This window comes from Plecotus auritus, assembly GCF_963455305.1.
Source record: "Plecotus auritus genome assembly, chromosome: 1".
NCBI lineage: Eukaryota > Metazoa > Chordata > Mammalia > Chiroptera > Vespertilionidae > Plecotus > Plecotus auritus.
In genome coordinates, this window is record NC_137770.1 from 50,005,052 (window position 1) to 50,026,962 (window position 21,911).

General features: G+C 42.1%; 1 protein-coding gene across 3 annotated transcripts in view; it reads right to left on the reverse strand.

The window, feature by feature from the left end:
- HACD3 (3-hydroxyacyl-CoA dehydratase 3) overlaps window positions 1-21,911 on the reverse strand; it is a 44,779-nt gene that overhangs the window by 22,164 nt on the left and 704 nt on the right. The window contains exons 1-3 of one of the 3 annotated variants that reach the window (XM_080644784.1): window positions 13,709-13,935; window positions 2,575-2,617; window positions 516-589 (exon numbers count right to left, since the gene is read on the reverse strand). In XM_080644784.1, coding sequence (XP_080500910.1) covers window positions 516-589; window positions 2,575-2,617; window positions 13,709-13,795 — 204 coding nt within the window. In that variant the 5' untranslated portion in view covers window positions 13,796-13,935. Of the gene's footprint in view, window positions 1-515; window positions 590-2,574; window positions 2,618-13,708; window positions 13,951-21,911 lie in introns of those variants that run through there. The other 2 variants (XM_080644782.1, XM_080644783.1) reach the window with 2 other exon arrangements.

The following is a 21,911-nucleotide window of genomic DNA, read 5'->3' on the forward strand; positions in this document are numbered from 1 at the left end:
GAATATCAGAGCTGGAAAACACCAGACTGGATAAGAGATCATTATCCAATTCTTCATTTAACACATAAGGAAATAGGAACTCAAAAAAGTGAAAGGACTTGTTCAACCACTAATAAGTGGCAGAGCAAGAATCACGTCAGGTTCTCCAACTTCCACATTCCTCTGCAGCTAAAATTATATTCTCCTTTGGTTTTTATCTTCTTTCCCACAACTGTTCCTTCCCATTTCACTAAATTACTAGTATTTATTTCCTAAAATAGAAAGGAAAGCCCAAACTGGTTTGGCTCAGTGGATAAAGCGTCAGCCTGCGGACTGAAGGGTCCCGGGTTCGATTCTGGTCAAGGGCATGTACCTTGGTTATGGGCACATCCCCAGTGAGGGGTGTGCAGGAGGCAGCTGATCGGTGTTTTTCTCTCATCAATGTTTCTAACTCTTTATCCCTCTCCCTTCCTCTCTGTAAAAAGTCAATAAAATATATTATTTTTAAAAAAAGAAAAAGAAAGGAAAGAACATACCTCTGGCTTCACAAGGTCCAAGAACTCCAGGTGAAACTCATAGACATTATCTCCTTTGGCACCATGTCCTTGAGCTATAAAGAAAAAAATGTGGGTTACTGTGAATTTGAGCAGAAAAAGGCCATCCAAAAGCTTAATGCAGTTCTTTCAGAAGTATACAAATGTCAATGGGTCCTGCCAAAACAAGTCGGGGCGTGTGAGAAGAGCTACTCAACAGCTAGATAAGCTGAATCCTGGACAAAAGTTTATTTCCATATGTCCTTCTGATGGTCAGTTCCAGAGTAGTTAATTAATCTTCCAACATGGCCCTCACGATGCCCAGTACAAATAATAGGCAGGGGAAAGATTACAGAAAGCAAAGCCAAAGGTATCACATAGATATAAATTTAACTCTCACATGCACTTTGGCGCTGAATCCAGAGCAGAGAAAAATCAGGTTAAGGAAAGTTGCTGGATACATGGAAATGCTGGATTGCCTCAGAGAAAGCTCTGAACCTAATACTTTCCAACCAGGGGTAGAAAATGGAGAAGCTGACTTTCCTTTAGCACAGTGGTCGGCAAACTCATTAGTCAACAGAGCCAAATATCAACAGTACAACGATTGAAATTTCTTTTGAGAGCCAAATTTTTTAAACTTAAACTTCTTCTAATGCCACTTCTTCAAAATAGACTCGCCCAGGCCGTGGTATTTTGTGGAAGAGCCACACTCAAGGGGCCAAAGAGCCGCATGTGGCTCGTGAGCCGCAGTTTGCCGACAACTGCTTTAGCACATCCCAAATGGAACAAAAAAGAAAAAAATCATTCTCTCAGCTCAACCCGCGAGGACAAATGGCACTGGCAGGAAAGCCCTGGGTTGACCTGTGCCTTGACATGGCTCCTCTCCCCGGATCCAGCCACGCCTCAGTGCCAGGGGCTGCTGCACATCACTTCCCCTCTCACTCTCGGACTTGTGTTACCAATTCGGTTCCATTTCTTCATCTGGCCCTATGTAGCATAACCTGCCTAATATTTGCTACAGGTAGCTAATGATCCCTAAAACCATAAATTCCTTAAGATAGGACAGTCTATAAGCTCCAGTGGCAAGACGCACTTTTATCACTTTAACTTCCATTCAAACGTGTAACGCCTAAAATAAACCGGAGCTGCTGCCACCACTGCTCTCATCTTGAGAAGTAGATACAAAAGTCAGGCTGTGATTTCATGCAAGTATATTAAGGCAGACGGAATCTCATGGAAAGCAGAAACTCTTCACTGTCCCATAACCCTAGTCACTTACTAATGACATTCCAAGAACTAGCACAGAAAGCAATTAGGGAGAATTCCACCCCATGGGGTGACAGTAACTCCAGACCTACCATCGGAGGCCCAGCTGATAAACGGAGGAGAAAGGAGATGGAGGCAGATTCACAGAACTGAGACCGTCAGAGCTAGAAAAGCTTTAGGTGTCATCTAGAATAAGTATTTCTTAAACTGGTCTGTAAGTGTAATATCAGGGAGCCACATAGCCTCATTAAGAAAATTTCTATTTTTTTTGTTTCATTTTAATCTTAAAAAATAAAAATAAAAGGTCATCTTGATGACTACCTTATAGGCATCACAAGTTCAGGGGCGGTGTTCACAGCTGCAATGAAGCCACATATCACTTACAGGAACCATACTTAACTCCTGACACGTTTTTCAATCTGGGTCTATGGTCCTGGAGGATGCTGAGGACATATTCTCAGATGCTTTGGGTCCTCAAGTTTGAGAAACACAACATATAACCCAATACCCCATTTTATAGGCCCAGAGAAGTCAATAGTTGTCTTAGGTAGCAGCAGAATTAATTTCCGTATTTCTAGCCCACGCTTCTTTTTTTGCCTCTCCAAGGGGAAAGCAGGATTTTAAACAAATTCTTTGACTTCCTTAATCAAGTATTTCAAAACAACCTAGTTTACCTCAAGAGTATCAGAGAAAGTGAATAGAAAGTGAATAAAACAAATAGATAAAAATAAAAAGAAACCACCACTACACCTCTTTAACTGTTTAGAGAGCTGGGAGCATTTGCCCGAATACTGACCTTTGAAATGCAGTACATTTTCAGCGATGCTGATGGCAGGATTCTGTGAAAAGAGACCAAGGATTCGAGAAGGCATTTTAATGAAGAGAAAAATGGAATTAAAACCCTCCTTCCCACTTGGGGACTCAACCTCCTAACCTGGGCCTCCCCCAGAGAATGTATTTAGTCGTTTATTCACATATCTGCATAGGGTTTCTCTATGTCTAGCTGTACCCATCTGAGATTGTAGGCTCCGGCAAGAAGGACCCTAACTATGCAGAACAATCAGATACTGAGCCAGTCCATTCTGATGAGTGCAAATAGTGCAAGGTGCTACGTGAGGTGTTATGGGGGAATACACAAATCTCTAAGACTCTGTCCCTGAGCTGTGGAGGAAGAGAATCTAATGGAACAGATGAGTCATTTCCTATGAGAAGATATCAAAGAGTATCAAATAACATACGCTCAAGACCAAAAGAGTAGTAAAAGCAGTAATTGTACAGTTAAGCCAGCAAGCACAATGGGAACAGAATGGTTGGGGAAAGCTTCACCAAATTTAAGGCCTGCGTTGTAACATGAAGAATAAATTAATTCAGTAAGAGAGGGATTAAGAGTGGTTGGATGGAAATGAAACATGCAGTGCCTTAACCTGAGGCTCCACATTCCCTTAACCCCCATCCCAAGGAAGACTAGAAGAGATCAGAGATCGAAATTCTCCAAATTGTTCCTTTATTCCCAGAGATTGCTACATGCCTTTAACAGCATAATTTAAAATGAAACTATTAAACACTTTTCCGGGTAAATGAAAAACAACTCACCTCCTACCTCTCAGCTCAAAGTCAGTAAGGAAGAAGCAGCATGTTCCCAGAGCCCTAACTAGTTTATTTATTTTCCTCCTGCAGGCTCAGCTCTCTGTGCTCTAGCATGCATCAAAGGAAACCAACAAGACAGACAGAAGGTTTTGAGAGGCAGTGGGAGCCTAGATGCTCTATTCATAGCCAAGAATGTTAGGAAAGGGGGAATAAGGAAGGCTTGGGGTGGGGACAGCATTTGAGCCAAATTTTATATTAAGAACCTCCCCAGTGGGAGTATAGATTTCAGGCTGAGAAGCTCAACCAAAGAGGATAACAATGAAGAGGATCTCTGTGGCAGGAAGAGGGAGTTTAAAAAAATAAGGCGGGAGAGGGGGGTGCCTACAAGTCCAGGGGCATGGTTCCTCAGCAAGGGAAACAGGGTTTTGATGTAAATATTATTTTGAAGGCTAGAGTTCTGGGATGTCTTGGAAGTAAGTTTCCTACCTAGGTCACTTCTTGCCCAACTCTGTTCCCCATACCCTAATTCATGTGGAAGGAAAATGGAGTTTTGGGGGCCCAGTTTACTCTCCTTGGACAGACTGATGTGTGTAAAGGTCTAAGTGGCTAGCCACAGCCCAAGTCCAGAGGCTCATTAAGCATTTTTGTGGGCCAGGTTTCAGATGCTAACTCAGCAGTAACGGGGCAGCTCCTATCCAGCCGTGCACTGGGCATTTCAGGTTTAGCTTCTCCGACGGTGGTGGCAGTGGAGGGATATTTCAGTTAAAAATACTTATGCCAGCCTGGCCAGCATGGCTCAGTGTTTGAGCATCAACCTATGAACCAGGAGGTGACAATTCGATTCCCGGTAGGTGCACATGCCAGGTTACGGGGCTTGATCCCATGTGGGGCATGCAGGAAGCAGCCGATCAATGATTCTTTCTCATCATTGATGTTTCTATCTCTTTCCCTCTCCCTTCCTCTCTAAAATCAATAAGAATATCTTTTTTTAATGCTTACGCCAGACACAAGTTCAAAATTGGGAAGAGACCTGAAGCAATATAAAAGTTATATCTGTCTATATTTATAAGTGAGATTGGCCTATAATTTCCCTTTCTTATATCTGCCTCATAAAAGAGTTGGAGAGAGGTCTCTCTCTCTCTCTCTCTCTCTTCTCTGGAAATGTAAGTACAAGGCCAGTGTGGTAGCCAGCCTTCAAGATGGCCCCAGTGAGCCTCTTCCCCTGGTATTTACACCCTGTGCGGTCCCCTGCTAGCTGGTGTCAGGTATGATCTGAGTAACCAACAGAATACAGTGGAAACAACAATGTGACTTCGGAGGTTAGGTCATAAAAGCCATTGCAGCTTCCATATAGGTCTCTGTTCACTCTGGGCAAAGACAGACATCAATGTCACAAAAATACTCACGCAGTCCTGTGTAGAGGAGTACATGGAAAACTAACCTGTGCACACGAATTTGCCAACAAGGTGAGTGAGACACCCTTGAAGTGAATACCCCAGGCTATCACACTGCTAACATCTAACGACAACCTCGTGAAGAGATCCTAAGCCACAACAACCCTAATCCTTTCTGAAGGACCCACAGAGATAACGGATTATTGTTGTTTTAAACCACTACATTTTGGGGTGATTTGTTACGCAGCAATAGATAACTAATAAAACTAGAATTATGTCTATAAATGTTTGATAGAAGTCAATGGTGAAGCCACTCAAATCTGGAAATTTCCTTATGGGAAGATTTCTGGATACTGATTTATTTAATGGTTATTGTGCTATTTAGGTTTTCTATCTCTTTGATAAAAACCGTCTTTACTTTTGAAGAATTTATCCATTTTATCTGACAAATTCAATATTCTCTTTGCTTTTTAATGTCTGTAGCATCTATGTATAGTTAAGCCTTTTTCATTATTACTACCATTTTTGTCTTAATCTTATCAAGAGATCTGTCCATTTTAATTGTCTTTTCAAGAACTTTTAACTTTATTGATTCTCTCTATCTCTGCTTTCTATTTCTGTTCTTTATTTCCTTCTTCAACTTTGAGAGAATTTGCTATTTTTTTCTAACTTCTTATAATGGACTCATAATTAATTTTCAGACTTCATTATTTTATTTTAATTAATACTTTAAATATAAACATTTACAAATATAAATTTCCTACTAATTCCTATTTTAGTAGCATCTCTCAAGCTCTGAATATATTATTTTCATTATCATACTCTAAAATATTTCCTAATTTACATTATCATTTTTCCCCTTAAAACATGGGTTACTGAGAAGTGTTTCTTAATTACCAAACACAAGAGACTTTCTACTTATTAATTTCTACCTCAATTACACTGTGATCAGAGAACATTCTCCGTATGATTTTAATCCTTTCAAATTTATGGAGACTTGCTTGAGGAAGCAGTATATAGTTAAATTTTATAAATGTTCTAAGTAAACTTGAAAATTATTAGATGCAGTATTCTATATATATACATATACATTAGGTTTACTGTTAATTAATTGTTCACATTTATCTATCTTTTTGGAATTTTGTCTTCTAGCAATTAGTGAAAAATCATGGTATTTTAAAAAATATATTTTTATTATTTTCAGAGAGGAAGGGAGAGGGAGAGCAAGACAGAAACATCAATGATCAGAGAGCATCATTGATCAGCTGCCTCCTGCACGCCCCACCCTAGGGATCGAGCCCACAACCTGGGCATGTACCCTCCTGACCAGGAATCAAACGGTGACCTCCTGGTTCACATAGGTCAATGCTCAACCATTGAGCCACGCAGGCCAGACTGAAAAATCACAATATTTTAAACTTGTCTATTTCTCCTTATACCTGCTAATTTCCATATTATAAAGGCCATGGTATTAGTTATATAAAAGTTTAATATTGTTATATCTTCCTGGTGAATTGAAACCTCTATCATTATGAACTGACCTCTTTATTTCTAAAAATACATTTGACCTAAAACTCTTATCTGATATCAACATAGCTATACCACAAAGATCTGCTTCTGCCAGGCACCTATCAGTTTAGACCACTTTAAACTAAATTCATGGCTTGAGGGTTTTTAGATCTCCAAAATTCGGTAAATTTGGGCTGCATAATCTTTTGAGAGCCAACTAACAGTTTTAAGTCCACAAGGACCTTTTCCTCTACTCTGTTCAGGGCCACGGCATGTGGGGATAGGAAGATGGGGTGTGTTTACCTCTAGTTCATCCTTCCTGTACAAGTGTGTAGTCCTCTGACATAGAGTTAATGGAGAGAAGGGTTTCCTATTACATATTGCATCTCTGGTGAGATTTGATCTTACTTCTATCCCGGTATTCTGTCAGGCTGTCAAAACCAAAGCTCAAGTTCATGCAGTTGAGCAAATGTTCTCAAGGCAAAAGCAATTTCAGACTTCAGCTTACCTCTCTGAGTTCCCACTTTATTTCCTAACTTGTTGAATCTTTGATGATTTTAAGATGTATATTGAACACTTACATTGAAACTTTCTGTTTTTAGCAGAAAGATTAATCTGCACAATTTAGCCCATCTTTTACCAGAGAAGGAACTGTGCCTTTGCTTATGAAAAAAAATGAATGAATAAGGAAAAGGGTACAAGGTGGCTTTGAAGTCAAATAGACCTGGGTACAAATCCTAGTCATATCATACTTATTTCTATCATTCACTTTCAAATCCACAGCAACTGTCATTTAAAAATACTACAACATTTAAAAATACTACAACAGCCGAAACCGGTTTGGCTCAGTGGGTAGAGCGTCAGCCTGCAGACTGAAAGGTCCCAGGTTCGATTCCGGTCAAGGGCATGTACCTTGGTTGCGGGCACATCCCCGGTGGGGGGTGTGCAGGAGGCAGCTGATCGATGTTTCTCTGTCATCGATGTTTCTAACTCTCTATCCCTCTCCCTTCCTCTCTGTAAAAAATCAATAAAATATATTTAAAAATACTACAACATTTAAAAATACTACAACAATAAAACCCCTTATTTCACAAGACTGTTGTGAGAACTACAATAATCTACAAAGAGTCTGGCATCTAGTAAGCACTCATATTACAGATGCTTTTCTTCCTCTGACTAGAATGGTCTTCTAAGCTTCCAAATCTATTCATCTTTAAAAGTCCAGGTCAAATGTTAATTCCTTTTCCCATCTACTCACTTCCAACATCAATAGCTTCCTTACTATCTCCTCTTCACCTTTATTATAATACCTATCACACTGTTCTGTAATTATTGTTTATTGGTTTATCTGCCTCTCTAGAATTGAGTTCCCTAATAGCAGGCACTGTGTCTTATTTATCTCTGAATCCCTAATGCCTCAATAACTAATAAATTGAAATCAAATCAATTTTCCCCTTTTCATAATTTCTGACAGAACTACAGAGTTCAATTAACTATCTGCTACCTAACTCTTTAGAAAATAGTCTCCTTTTTAGTTTAAATTGTTGGCATTTACCTTTGCTGCATGTGTGATTAATACATGCGCAAAAATAGAGTTATATAGTAAGCATGAGGCTCACATGAACTCCCAGGTATCTAGCACTGTGCCTGGACCATTGTGTGTGCTCAACAGTAACCAGATTATTTCATTACTTTACTGCTTTATGTGTGTTTTTGTACTGTGTTTCTGAACAGCTCAGACTTATTTAACCTTTTTATGAAATATTTCAAACGATCGGTATACACAGAAAAATACAGCAAACACCATTGTAGCTATCAGATCTACCTAACACACACACACAAACCCAAACAGGCAGCCAAAATGGGGAGACGAAAAAACAAGCCCCAAATGAAAGAATAAGAGAATTTTCCAGAAGAAGACCTAAATGAAAATGACATAAAAAATTCATCAGACAAAGAGTTCATAATAATGATGGCAAGGATGCTCATCCATTAGCATTTTGGTTTACTTGCATCAGCTTTTTTTTTTTTTTTTCAAAGAAATAAAGTAGATATGGGTACAGTTATACAATTACTCAATCCCACCACCCTCTCCCTCTCAAACACATCCCATCCTCACAGGTAACCACTATTCCAGAATTGGAGCTTACCATTCCCATTGTATTTCTTCTTTTTTTTTTTAATGTTTTCTGTTGATTTTAGAAAGAGAGAAAGGGAGAGGGAGACAGAAAGAGACCAGGAACCCATACACACCAAGACCAGGAACCGAACCTGCAACCTGGGCACGTGTCCTGACCTGAATGGGTGCACAGGACAATGAGCTGAGTCACACCAGCCAGGGCACCCACTGTATTTCTTTACTTACTTATAACATGTTGGGTATTTATTATTATACAAAGTATTATTTTACATGTTATATAAATGGTTTCATACTGTCTATATAATTCTTGAACTTGCTTTTTAGTTTATATTTCTAAACTCTATCTTTATCGATATGGGCAGTTCTGTTCATTTATTTTAGCTCTTGTACAGTGTGCCATTGTATAAACACATCACAATCTATCCATTCTTCTGTTGATAAGAATTAAGATTGTTTTTATTTTATTTATTTATTTATTGCTGCAATGAACAAGCTGTCTCCTTGTGCATGAAAGGAAGAGAGTCTCCAAGGAGCAAAACTTCCAAGGCATAAGATTACATACATCTTCAGCTTGACTAGACAGTGCCAAACTGTTCTCCAAACCAGTTGTACCAATTAATAACCCCACACACTGTATAAGAATGTCCCACCATTGAACATCTTTGCCAACAGTTGGTAATGTTGGACTTTTCATTTTTCAAAACTTAATGTGAGAAATAATGACCTATCATTTTAATTTAAATGTCCCTGATTATAAGTGAGGTCAAATATCTTTTCAGTTTTATTGGCCATTCTTGTTTCCTTTTACTCTAAACTGCTTTTATTATCTACCCTTTTTCTATTGGGTAATATGCCTTTTTTCTTATTGATCTGTAGGTAGTTCTTTATTCAAGATGCTAGTCATTTGTCAGTGATATGTGCCACAATATCTGCTTCAAGTTTGTCTTACATTTGTCAATCTTTTTATTTAAGGTTTATGTTTTCTGTGTCTAGATTAATGCATTCATCCCTGTTTCAATACCATATACTCTTCTATATTTTCTTTTAGTTTTGCTTTATGAATTTATGTTATTAACCCACCTAGAATTAACTTCTGTGTATGCAGGTAAGATCTTACTTTACCTTTTTTGCCATTTGGATGACCAATTGTACCAATACAATTTCCTGAATGGTTCATCTTTGCCCATATTAATTCATAAAGCCACACTGTTGTACAGTAAGTTTTCTTATATGAATGAATTTCCTAATAGACTCTATTCTGTTCTACTGCTCTCATCTAAGGTTTACTATCACAATAATAATCCCTTACACTTGAATAGCACACTAGAATTCACAAAGCACTTTCAAATCTAATATCCAATTCAAACCTCAAACAATCCTGTGAATTAGGTGTTATTATTCATTTTGAGGCCAAGGCTCACAAAAGTTAAGTGAATTATCCATGGCTACCAGAAAGTAAGTCAACAAGCAAGGACCCAGTCTCTTATCTTCAGTTATCACTCTTCCCACCAGACTCTATTGGGCAAGGACAAGAACCATATCTTTCAAACAGCTCCCAAACAGAGCTATGCACTTTGTCCGCACAAAACTAAAACAAACAAACAAACAAAAGCCTTGATAAGTGAACAAATGCTTTGACAACTAAGGTTGCTGACACAAATCTGTCCATTAGGCTTATCTTGAAAATAAATTCTATTCTGAAAGTAACCCTGTCCTGGCCCCAACAGACTCCTACCTAGCTCCTTTGCTACAGCTCACCTCAAACACAGACAATGCTGCTGTTGAAATCTTTATTGCACACCATTCCTCCTCTCATCAGTAGTTTCTCATCAGCCACTAACCCGGCATCTCCAAACACAGAATAGAGACGAGAGTTTTTGTAAGTTGCATTTTTAAACAAATTGATCTGTCTTTCAAAAAAAAAATAAATAACAACAAAACCCGATGGTTCTCTGTCTCAGAAGGAGAGGGGAGCAAAGCTGATGCTCCCAATTGGAATTCAACTCTGAAATTTACACATAAACTATGGGACATGCTAGAGAGAGCAGGGGGCGACAGAGAGCTGTCTAACAATCCAGCACCTAGATTAAGGATAAGAGTAGGTACTCCACAAATGGTTTTCATTGAACAAATAAATGAATTGCTTCATCCTGAGCCAGAATCACCGGTTTCACAGGCCTTACATAGAGCAATGAATTAAGAAATTTAAAAAAAAATACCCCTAGCTGGTTTGGCTCAATGCATAGAGCGTTGGGCTGCAGACTAAAGGGTCCCGGGTTCAATTCTGATCAAGGGGCACATGCCCGGGTTTCTGGCTCAGTCCCCAGTAGGGGGTGTGCAGGAGGCAGTCAATCCATGATTTTCTCTCATCATTGATGTTTCTATCTGTCTTCCTCTCCCTTCCTCTCTGAAATCAATAAATATATTTAATAAATAAATAAAATAAAATAAAATAAAATAAAATAAAATAAAAAGCAGCCCCTGATATTCAGAAGTTGGCTTGGCACGCACAGCTAAGGCATGTTATTCTCCTACTGGACATAAACACAAACAACGTGGCTGATCTCACAGAATACCAACCTCAGACAAAGTTATTCTGAAACCTTGATTTTTGTCTGCGTAAGCAGACAAAAATTTGGCCAATATGTCACTCATAAGATACCAGACGCCCTTCCACTCTGGGCCAAAATATGTGACTGCTACTTCCCTACCAATTATTGACGGTTTTGTTCTTGTGCTAGTCCCTATAGATAAGATTTATTTTTTAAAGAAAGATTTATTCAGATAACCAATCATTTTATGACAGCCTTTAAAGCAAATCCCACTTCCTTAGACCACTGGTCAGCAAACTCATTAGTCAACAGAGCCAAATATCAACAGTACGATTGAAATTTCTTTTGAGAGCCAAATTTTTTAAACTTAAACTTCTTCTAACGCCATTTCTTCAAAATAGACTCGCCCAGGCAGTGGTATTTTGTGGAAGAGCCACACTCAAGGGGCCAAAGAGCCGCATGTGGCTCGCGAGCCGCAGTTTGCCGACGACTGCCTTAGACCATCCTTGAATCACCAAAGTCCACAACCTATAATCAGTTCTTTCTAATACCCTCTTAAAACACCCCATGATTGTATGAGGTATGCTTTCCCTTGCTGAAAAGAGTAATAAACCCAACTTGTTTAAGTAGTGTGTTCCTGGCAGTGTTTGGCTGGATAGTGTTCACACAGTACAAATCAGAAGGTCTAAAAGTCTATGCCTTTCTCTTTCTAGAATTTTCTCCCAATCTCAGTTTGACAAGAATTCTTCATCTTATTTCTGGAAGTCATCTCTAACTAAACAAAAGAAAAGTAACAAATTCCTTTAACACCAGGAACCTGGTTCAATATTCAACTCCAATTTTACCAATAAACATACTCATGCACAAAACTTTTTGTTGGTATAATATGCTTTCTTCTAGATAACATACCATTAGAAAGCCAAATCTGTCTGATCTTTGAAAATCTGTAGTATCTCACATGTGGTAGAGGATTTATTTTATCAATGGTATGAACATGTTGCTTTTAAACTAATGGTAGCTGAAATGGATGTCTCAGAATTACACATAGGAAATCCCAGAAAAGATGAAAAAAAAAAAACAACTCAATTGGAGAAAAAGATTTATTTTTTCCCAAAAAGTTAAAATAAAAGGACTTCTCTCTCCAAAATAAAATTCCATTTTTCTCCACCTTTACATTTATTTTAACTATATTTCAAACATATACCTTTATATTTTTTAATATAGCAAATGGTTGATGTGTTCATGCTTAACTAAAAGGTTTAAACCTCTTAGAAAATATTTAAGTATGATACATTCTTTCATTTGTCTAATTTCCACTTCTTTCCACCATCACTACTCCCTTCCCCTTAAAAACACCTTTTCTGTTTGTAGCTTCAAAAGTATCCCAGAATATTACATGCTTATTACATGATACACTTCTAGAGAGGACCGAGTCTAAGTTTATTTAATTGGTCTACATAACGCTCAATACTTAGAGAGACTGTTGTAACAGACCAGACTTTTCTTGTGGCTGGAAAAAGTCCTCTCTAGATAGAGGCTTCGATCTCCATCTACAAAAACTTTGTTTTCTTCCTTTTTTAATTAAGACATCATGAAGCAGAGAAGAGCCAGCACAAAACATTTATTCACTCTCTGAGGCCAAAGTATAATTGGACCTGGTTTAACACATTAAATGACACACCATGCAATGCTACAGCCTACTTAAAGGCATTCTGGCTAGTATTGTCTTTTCTCTTTCAATGGGAAAACAGGTTTATATTCGATGTAAAGATTAAATTCAACAAATTCAAGTTCGCACTCAAAGAGCGCCCTCACTTTGCAAGACAATATGCCAGTCAGGCTGACAGATCCAGACATAACCTCAGAGAGAGTTTAAGTGTCAGAGAGTAGGGAGTAAGGATGACTATAGAAAAGAACATTCCAGACTGAAATTTCAGTTCCTCAAAGACTGGAATACTGAAAGGTTTGAACAGAAACATGGGGGTACTCAGGTCCAGAGACCTCCAACATTGAGGAGGCCTCAGTTCACACGGGGAGCAAATGAGATCAAACATAAATGCTCAATGCAACTTAAGATAATTTTTAAGTTCTGTATGCAACTCAGCAAACCTGAGCTCACAGCCTTCAGAATAAAGGATAAAAATCATTACTTCGAGGTCTTCTGGACTTTAAAGTTAGCAAGCATGATTTCCATCCCTGAACGGTTGGGGGGTGGGTGTGGCCCCTCTGAGACAGCGGCTGGTCTCCTGAAGGTCCGAAGGGACCGGCTGGACCTCTCAGGCCAGCTCTAGACGTCCAGTCACGGCCCATCAAGCCACTGTCCCACTGCGCCCTTCACCCAACGTGCTCATCCCACGCCTCCAACGGCCTCAGCAAACCCCAACCCTAACTGCCAGGCCTCCAGGGCCGGGCTCGGGCTCCATCAGGCCGAGGACTACGAACAAAGAGGAGGCCGGGGTCAGCCTCCGAGGCCCCCGCGAGACTCGCGCAGCCCCCGAAGGTACCTACACCCCTCGGGGGGTCGTGATCGGACCTGCGGGTTTTCCCCGAAAAGGGCCAACTCCTACCCGAGGCTAGACGCCGTGAGTGAACCGCGTACCGGATCCCGCTGGTGCACTGCAGCCTCTCCTGCGCGCACCGTAACAAAGGAGCAGGGGATCCGGGTGGGTCTCGGCGAGTCCTCTGAGCCCCGAGAGCCCCGGGAGCCCCGGCTCTGCGCGCGTCCCGCCGCCCGGACCCGGCCTTTACCTGCACGTCACTCAGCTCCACGCGCAAGTACAGCTCGCGGTGCCGCTGAGCCCAGTAGACGTGCGGCGTCAGCACCTGATTCTCCATGGCCACACAGCCCAGGGCGCGGGGGGAATCCGCTCGCGGTGCCTCGCTGCCTCGGGCAGTGCGCGGCTGGAGCCGGTGATCGCAGGCCCAAACCCCCGCGCTCCTGAGCGCCCGCAGCCCGCAGCCCCCACGCTCTCCAGCCGCACTTGCGCAGTGAGGAGCCGGAGTGGCGGCGCGGGCTCCAGCGCTCAGCACCCGCCGGCTGAAGGCGGGGCGGGGCGGGGCGATGGCGGGAAGGGGCGGGCCCAGGAGTGCGGGACGCCTGGCTGCGACTGCCTTGGAGTTGCGCCCAGCAGGTGCACCGGGCTTTTTTCTGTTCTTTAGGGCGATGCTTATAAGTAAGCTTAAGCCCTAGCCGGTTTGCTCAGTGGATAGAGCGTCGGCCTGTGGACTGAAGGGTCCCGGGTTGGACTCTGGTCAGGGCACATGCTGGGGTTGCCCGCTTGATCCCCAGTGTGGGGTGTGCAGGAGGCAGCCAATCAATGATTCTCTCTCATCATTGATGTTTCTATCTCTTTCTCCCTCTCCCTTCCTCTCTCTGAAATCAGTAAAAAATATTTAAATAAATAAGTTTAAAATAAAAAACGCTGGTCAGGACTGGTCCCTCCCATTCTATCACTCATTAATTAAACATTAACTGAACGCCCACTCCACTTAAGTGCCTGGGCTGCAAAGCTAAACGCTGGAGCCACAGCAGTAAGAAACAGCCCCTGACGACCTGGAACCCTCGGTCTTTCAAAGACACAAGCAATTACAGACACAATAAGGATGATGATGGTTATAAGGGAAGCGGTGTGGGATTAGGATGGAAGAGTGTTCTCAGAGGGGAGAGTTAAGTGTAAAGGTTAGAGATTTACAGCGCTGATGGAAATAGTATTGCATTCTGAGCTGCCCAAATACGGTAGCCACATGAAGCTTTTGCGTACTTGAAATGTGACTAGTGAGAATAAGAAACTGAATGTTTTATTTTTATATACTTATAATTAATTTAAATATCCACATATTAGTACTATCCTATTGGGTAGAGCAGACTTGCCTCTCTTGAAATAGGAAACCCAAACTAGCAAAACCACTAATCTATGTCTAATTTAAGCTATCTCATCTGTATACACTTTCATCTCTAAGTCTGCCACCGTGAGAAAGCAACATTACTATGAAAACCAGAAGTCTGGGACAAAAATGGAACTTCTACTTCAGTTCTATTAGCACTCATTGGCTTACCGAAGTGCTGAGCACAGGGACATAGAGATGAAAGAGAAATGATGCCAGCTCTCAGGAAACATTTAGCTCAGGGGGTGGAATGTATAAAATATAGAGGGTTTTAATGTGGGGAATGTGCTGAGCTCACAAAGAGGCAGGAAGAAGGTAGGAACTGAGGGCTGCAGAAACCATGGGCAGCCTTTCCAGAGGGAATCCTGGAAAGCTGGACAATGAAATGTGAGGCGTTTGGTAGAGGAAGAAGCAGAGGTAGAGCAGTGGAAGCACAGAGCAGGAGTCCAAAGGTGAAGGGATGTGGAAGGTCTGGCTGTTGGGGGTTAAGGACCTGGAGAGAGAGGTCACCCTGGATCTGGAAACCCAGGTAGAGAGTGGATTAGGAAAGTCTTTATTTGCTTCAGTGAGGTGTTTGTTCTGTATCCCACAGACACGTGGGAGCCAAGGAAGTTTGTTAAGCTTAGATTAGCAAAATCAAATATGTGCTCAGCAGGATGACCTGTCAGTGAGGAGGAATTGGTAGTAGGCATACCTGTTGAAGGTGATATAATCTGCCAGGTATGAGATAATGAATTTTAAAAATAAAAAAAAATTTAAATGATAAAAGTGCCCTGGCTGGGTGGCTCAGTCGATTGGAGCATAGTCCTGTACACCAAAAGGTTGCGTGTTTGATTCCCAGTTAGGGCACATACATATGTTGCGGGTTCAATCCCTGGTCAGGGCACAAACAGAAGGCAACTGAAAGATATTTCTCTCTAACATCGATGTTTCAAGCTCTCTTTCCCTTCCTCTCTGAAATCAATAAAAATATATTTTTTAAAAACCAATAAAACATATCCTCAGGTGAGGATTAAAAACAAAAACAATAAAAGTATTTTAATTGCATTGCCTTAACTATAATGCAGATAAAATACAGGGTGCTTTTTAAAATTATTATTTTTTAAATATATTTTAATATATGTGCTCTGACCAGGAATTGGGAACTACAACCTCCTGGTTCATAGCGGGAGGGAGTGCACAGGAGTGGGAGAGACACAGAGAGAGAAACATCAGTGTGAGAGAGACACATCAATTGGTTGCCTCCCGCACCTAGGTGCCTGCCCTTGATCGGAATCCAACCCAAGACCCCTTCAGGCCACCAGTTGACACTCTAACCACTGATCAAAACCGGCTAAGGCAGTGGTCGGCAAACTGCGGCTCTGTTGACTAATGAGTTTGCCGACCACTGGGCTAGGGCTATAAAGTGTTTTTGATCAATTTACACTCCCACAAGTAATGTTTAAAAGTCTCATTTGCTTTATAGCCTTGGTATTTTCATTCTTTTTTAATTTTAGCCATTCTTGTGGATGTGTTATTTTAAAAAAAATGAAAGAATTTTAATCCAGCATATTGAATCTGAGACTTATCAACTGACCTCTATCCAAGTTGAAAGCTGTTAAGCAAGGAAATTGAATCTTGACATTTTGCCTCAGACGGTCCATAAGAAAGGTCCATTGGAAAAGGTCCTATCTAGCCTGGTTCAGCCACCACTAACCTGCGGGATGACTTCTCCAGGCCCGAGTTTCCATATCTATTAAATGAGTTATATTCAGTCCCCTCCAATGCTCTTACCAGCTTTTTCTGGAGTTTCCTGTGAAGAGGCCAACTATTGTAGACCATTCTCTCCAGTGGAAATGCAGTCAGAAAAAAAAAATTGGAAAAGGGAAAAAGTAGCATCCAGGTAAACTATAAAATTAAAAGATAGCAAAGGGGATAAAAAAGCAGAACCAAGAGGAACTGCCAACCTGAAGTAGGTAGGGTTTTATGAAAATACTAGTTAAATGAAAATGCAAATTAAGCACTATCTTTGTGTCCTATCTTAGAGTCCTACCAAGTCCTACCTTGTGTCCTGCCTTCCCAGCTCCTTTTGGCAGGCTGCCATTTCCTGTAGTCAACTGCTATTAATGTGTGTATTATATGCTTACTAGAGGCCCGATGCATGAAAATTCATGCACTGGAGGGGGGGGTCCCTCTGCCCAGCCTGCCCCCTCTCACAGCCTGGGAGCCCTCAGGGGTGGGAGGCAACCCAGCAATCAGGGGAAGGCGATGCCCCCATCACACCTCTGCTGCTGCCACTGCTGGCAGCGCAAGCCTCAGCCAGCCCTGGTTCCCTGAGCCTCGGGTGGCCCTGGGTGGCTGGGCAGCCGCCATCTGAGGCTTGCCTGTGCCTCGGGCCAGCCCTGGTTGGCTGAGGGGCTGAGGGGACTGGAGGCCACCATTTTGTGGCTGTGGGCGCCGCCATCTTTTAGGGCGTGGCAGTCAATTAGCATATTCCCTCCTTATTAGATAGGATGATCTGTTTCCTCAAATTATAAATCTTCCTAGAACACAGATTGCCTCCTTTTGGTATCCTGTAGCATCTAGCACAATGTGTTTCATAAAATAGATGCTTAAAATATATTTATCAATGATAATGCCCAGTGCTAAAAAAAAGTTTAGTGAAATTGGCATACATGCTGAATGTAGGTAAGGACAAAATGAATTTGTGGAATCGTTTTGGAAAGCAATTTTGCAATACATAGCAAGAAAAATGGAGATGTTTATGCTGCTTGGCCTAGTAACTTCACTTTTGGGATTTTATTCTAAGAAAATAATTTCAAGGAAGAAAGATGTATATATGAAGATATTCATGGTGTTACATGGTGAAACAATGGAAATTACATGAGCATGACCAATCCTATCTAATAAAGAGGGAATATGCTAATTGACCCTCATACCATTGCAAAGATGGCAGCGCCCACAGCCACAAGATGGTGGCGCCCAATCCCCTCAGCTCCGCACACCTGCCTCCGGAGTCCCCCAGTCTCCTCAGTCCCCCAGCTGCCCAGGGCCAGCCCGAGGTGCAGGCAAGCCTCAGATGGCAGCTGCCCAGACACCCAGAGCCACCTTAAGCTCAGGTAACCAGGGCCGGCTGAGGCTTGTGCTGCCAGAAGTGGCAGCAGCAGAGGTGTGATGGGGCATCGCCTTCCCCTGATTGCCGGGTCGCCTCCTGCCCCTGAGGGCTCCTGGACTGTGAGAGGGGGCAGGCCGGGCTGAGGGACCCCCCCCCACTCCAGTGCATGAATTTTCATGCACCGGGCCTCTAGCTGTAGTATAACTCTCAGTGGAAAAACTATATAGCTATACAACATGGTGAATTAGAAACTAGCAATATTAAAAATGTTTATGATCAAAATATTTTAATTCTGATTACAAATTGTATTTTTGTTTTCTGTAGGGAGGGGCTATAGGGTCAAGCCTTGGACTGACCTGTGGCAGAGCCACATACAAGTCCCAGCTTGGAGGGCAGAGCCCTCCTAGCACAATTAAGCTTGACCTTATAGTCCTCCCTTGTTCTTAGGTAGCTAATGGGCTGTGGGAGGTGCAGCAAGTGCTGCCAAAACAAGGCTTGAGTAAGGAAATAGATTTGAAACTCGCAAGAATATTGTAAACATATTGACCACTCCCCTTGCTTTGCTTTTGTGATCTGACTATAAAATAAAGCTTCCGCTTACAGGCTGTGTCACTGTTTCCTCATCCAGGCACAGCGATCCTACCTGGCCCCAACTCTTGTCTGTCTTCTTTAATCCTTCACCGCCCCTCCTCAGGTTCACCCCTGGCTGTGCTGGATGCGGTTCAGTTTTCCTCATTTATAACCTTTGATCCTCCCCAATTTAGGGAGCTAACATGGGACAACCATTGTCTTCTAGGAGTTGTAATGATAGGATCAGAGAACAGAGAACCAAATTTGTCTCTTTTAAGCCCAGCTGCACATGCAAGATAGAAAATATCTGGAATAATATATTGACTAAATACAAGTTTTCCAAGTAGAGGAGGGAGGAGAAAGTTAAAAGGGAAGTAAGGGGGTACCCTTAAGAAGAAACCTGAGTCTTGCCCTTACCTTCTCTTTAGGGCTTCTCCAAAGCAGAAGGGGATAGTAGATCCCCACCCCTCAATACAAATTTAGGGATCTAGGAAAAGAAAAGACCAATGCCTATGCCCAAGCATTAGTGCAAGGTGTAGAGCAGCAGTGCCCTGGTGTAACAGCAGTGAGTGGAGGTGGAGGTGGAGGGCTGGCAAGAGAGGGCCTGAGGCTTCCTGGGTGTAGGTTCAGGAGAGCCTCTGAGAAGGGCTAGCAGTTGAGATAAAAAGGAACAGAGAGTGTGGACTGACAACTGGAAACTGATGGGTAACAGATATTTAATTGGGTGCATGATGGGGGGAAAGGTCACACCTGAGCATTAGCTGGCATATTTATTTTCTAGGGCTGCCATAACAAAGTAAAACAAGGTAGCTTAAAACTATAGAATTTATTCTCTCACAGTTCTAGAGGGTAGAAGTTCCAAGTCAAGGTGTTGGCAGGGCCATGCTCTGAAGGCTCTAAGGAAGAATACTCCCTGCCTCTTCCTAGTTTCTGGTGGTTGCTGTCAGTTCTTGGTATTCTTTGACTTGTACCAGCATCATTCCAATCTCTGCCTCTGTTGTCATATGGCCTTCTCTGTGTGTGTGTGTGTCCTTATGACTTCACATGGCCTTAAAAGGACACCACTCATTGGATTTTGGGCCCACTGTAATCTAATCTGATCACATCTTACGAAGACCCTATTTCCAAATAGGATCTCATTAGAGGTTCTGGCAGGGTACGAATTTTGGGAGGACACTCTTCAAACCACTACAGCAGCGATAAAAGATACTTTAGTATCTTTTTGCTATTAAGTGAAATGGGTCATATAAATGAGGTTGAGTTGAATGATAGAAAACCAAAGGGTATGAAATATATGTGCACATCTGTATGTGACTTAAAAATGTTGCTCCTGCTATAAGATATGTCCCTCTGGGAAGCCAGGGTTCCCAGAGTTTTCTCTTCCTTTAACTTGGGTCATGCTCTACTTGTAGATCCAGGAAGATATTAGTATGTGTTGCTGATTGATTGAGGTCCTCATAAGCCTCCCATCCTCTCCTGTTCTGGAAAGATCACAAGACATTCTGCTGAGACTCAGACATGCTTTGATTCAAGCCTCTGCCTATAATGCCTAAATGGATACATTCAAGGTTGCCAGGGGGCATGTTGGAGATGTTCCCCTTCAGCTTTCTCAGCGTTTGAGGCCTTTTAAGCCTGCCATAAAGATAATAAGACTGAAAACCGCGAAATCTGAATTAAAATCTAGTTTAATCCCAAATTAGCCATGTGACTTAAGCAAGTCCGTTATCTCCTCAGGGCTCTTTTTTTCAAAAATCCATAAAATTATATACATATATTGTTTTTCAGGAGGTCTTTCTCCTCTTATTAGAATGTAAACTGCACAAAGACAGGGATTTTACCTACCTTGGTCACTATTGTAGTCCCATTGCCTGTAACAATGACAGGCATGTAGCAGGGATTCAATGAACACTTGTTGGATGAAGAAAATGAAGTATAGGATATTTCATTGTATTTTGTTAGTATGTGTATGTGCATTCAAAGCCTTAAAATCGACTTTGGATTATGTGCAGAAAATTCATAGAGGAGTTCCAGTGAAATGTCTGTACCTTGCTTTTAGGGGAGCTCAACTAAAAAATAAACCTAAGGGAAGACTCATTTAACCTCAGAGTGAATAATTACATATGGAGGAATGGAAACACACCCAAATGAATCTTTTATTAGTGCTATTATAATAAACTAGAGGCCCAGTGCATGGATTCATGCACTGGTGGGGTCCCTTGGCCTGGCCTGTGGGGATCGGGCTGAAACTGGCTCTCCAATATCCCCTGAGGGGTCCCAGATTGCCAGAGGGTGCAGGCCAGGCCGAGAGACCCCACCAGTACATGATGGGGCTGGGGAGGGACCACAGGAGGGCTCCAGGGCATGTCTGGCCTGTCTTGCCCAGACCCCAGCAGCAAGCTAACCTACAGATCAAAGCGTCTGCCCCCTGGTGGGGGGTGTGTGTGTGGGGGGGTCAGACGAATGGTCAGACACTTAGCACATTAGGCTTTTATTATATAGGATCCTAGTGACACACACTTCTGACACATGGTTCCTTGTAATAACAGAAATAGCGGAGGCCCAGCTTTCCCATTTTTGTTCTATGCCTATCACTTAGTCATCTGCCCAGGCTCCCTTTTTCTCTTTCTCTCAGCCAATGAATGATAAGGGATTAGGAAAGAAATTGTGGGTCAAAGGACCTGCCTCTGGTTCTGATTATAACAAGTGTCACTCACTTCTCTGCCCTGGGCCCCAGTTTCTCCAAATTTATGTGTTAATGTGACACACATGGTTTTCCTTAATTGCAACTAAGTGACATGTTGTTATATCTCTTTTACAGATTAAGAAATCGGTGTGGATCCACCACACACCGAAGGGTCAAGGTGATTCGCGGTCAGGTCATGTACCTAGATTTCGAATTCCAGCCCTGGCCCTGGCGCTAGCTGGGGTGCGTGTGGGAGGCAACCAATTGAAGTCTCTCTCTCACAGGGATGTTTCTCTCTCTCCTCCCTCCCATTCTCTCTAAACATCAATGGAAAAAAAAATCCTCAGGTGAGGATTAACCAAATTAACCAATCAACCAATCATGGCTCAGAGATTGCGAGATCTGCAGAAGACCACTAATTAGTACTAGAACCAAGCTTCCTGACTCCAAGTTCAAGTTTCTTTCCACCCTAACAATGAAACACTTAGAGGGTCCCTGAAGCCCTGGTCCTTTCCCTTTCTACCTAATCTCATGAAGGGGCAGGGGTCTTTGCCTGGCTTGCTCCTTACTGTAATCTCAGCGCCTACAACGCGGCCTGCTCTGTGCCATTTGAATGAAAAACCTGGAAGAGTAGAGACGCGCCGCAGTTCGTCCTTTGACTCCCTGCAAATCGCTTGTCCGTTCCTAGATGTCACCTCTGTCCCCCACGCCACCTCTCC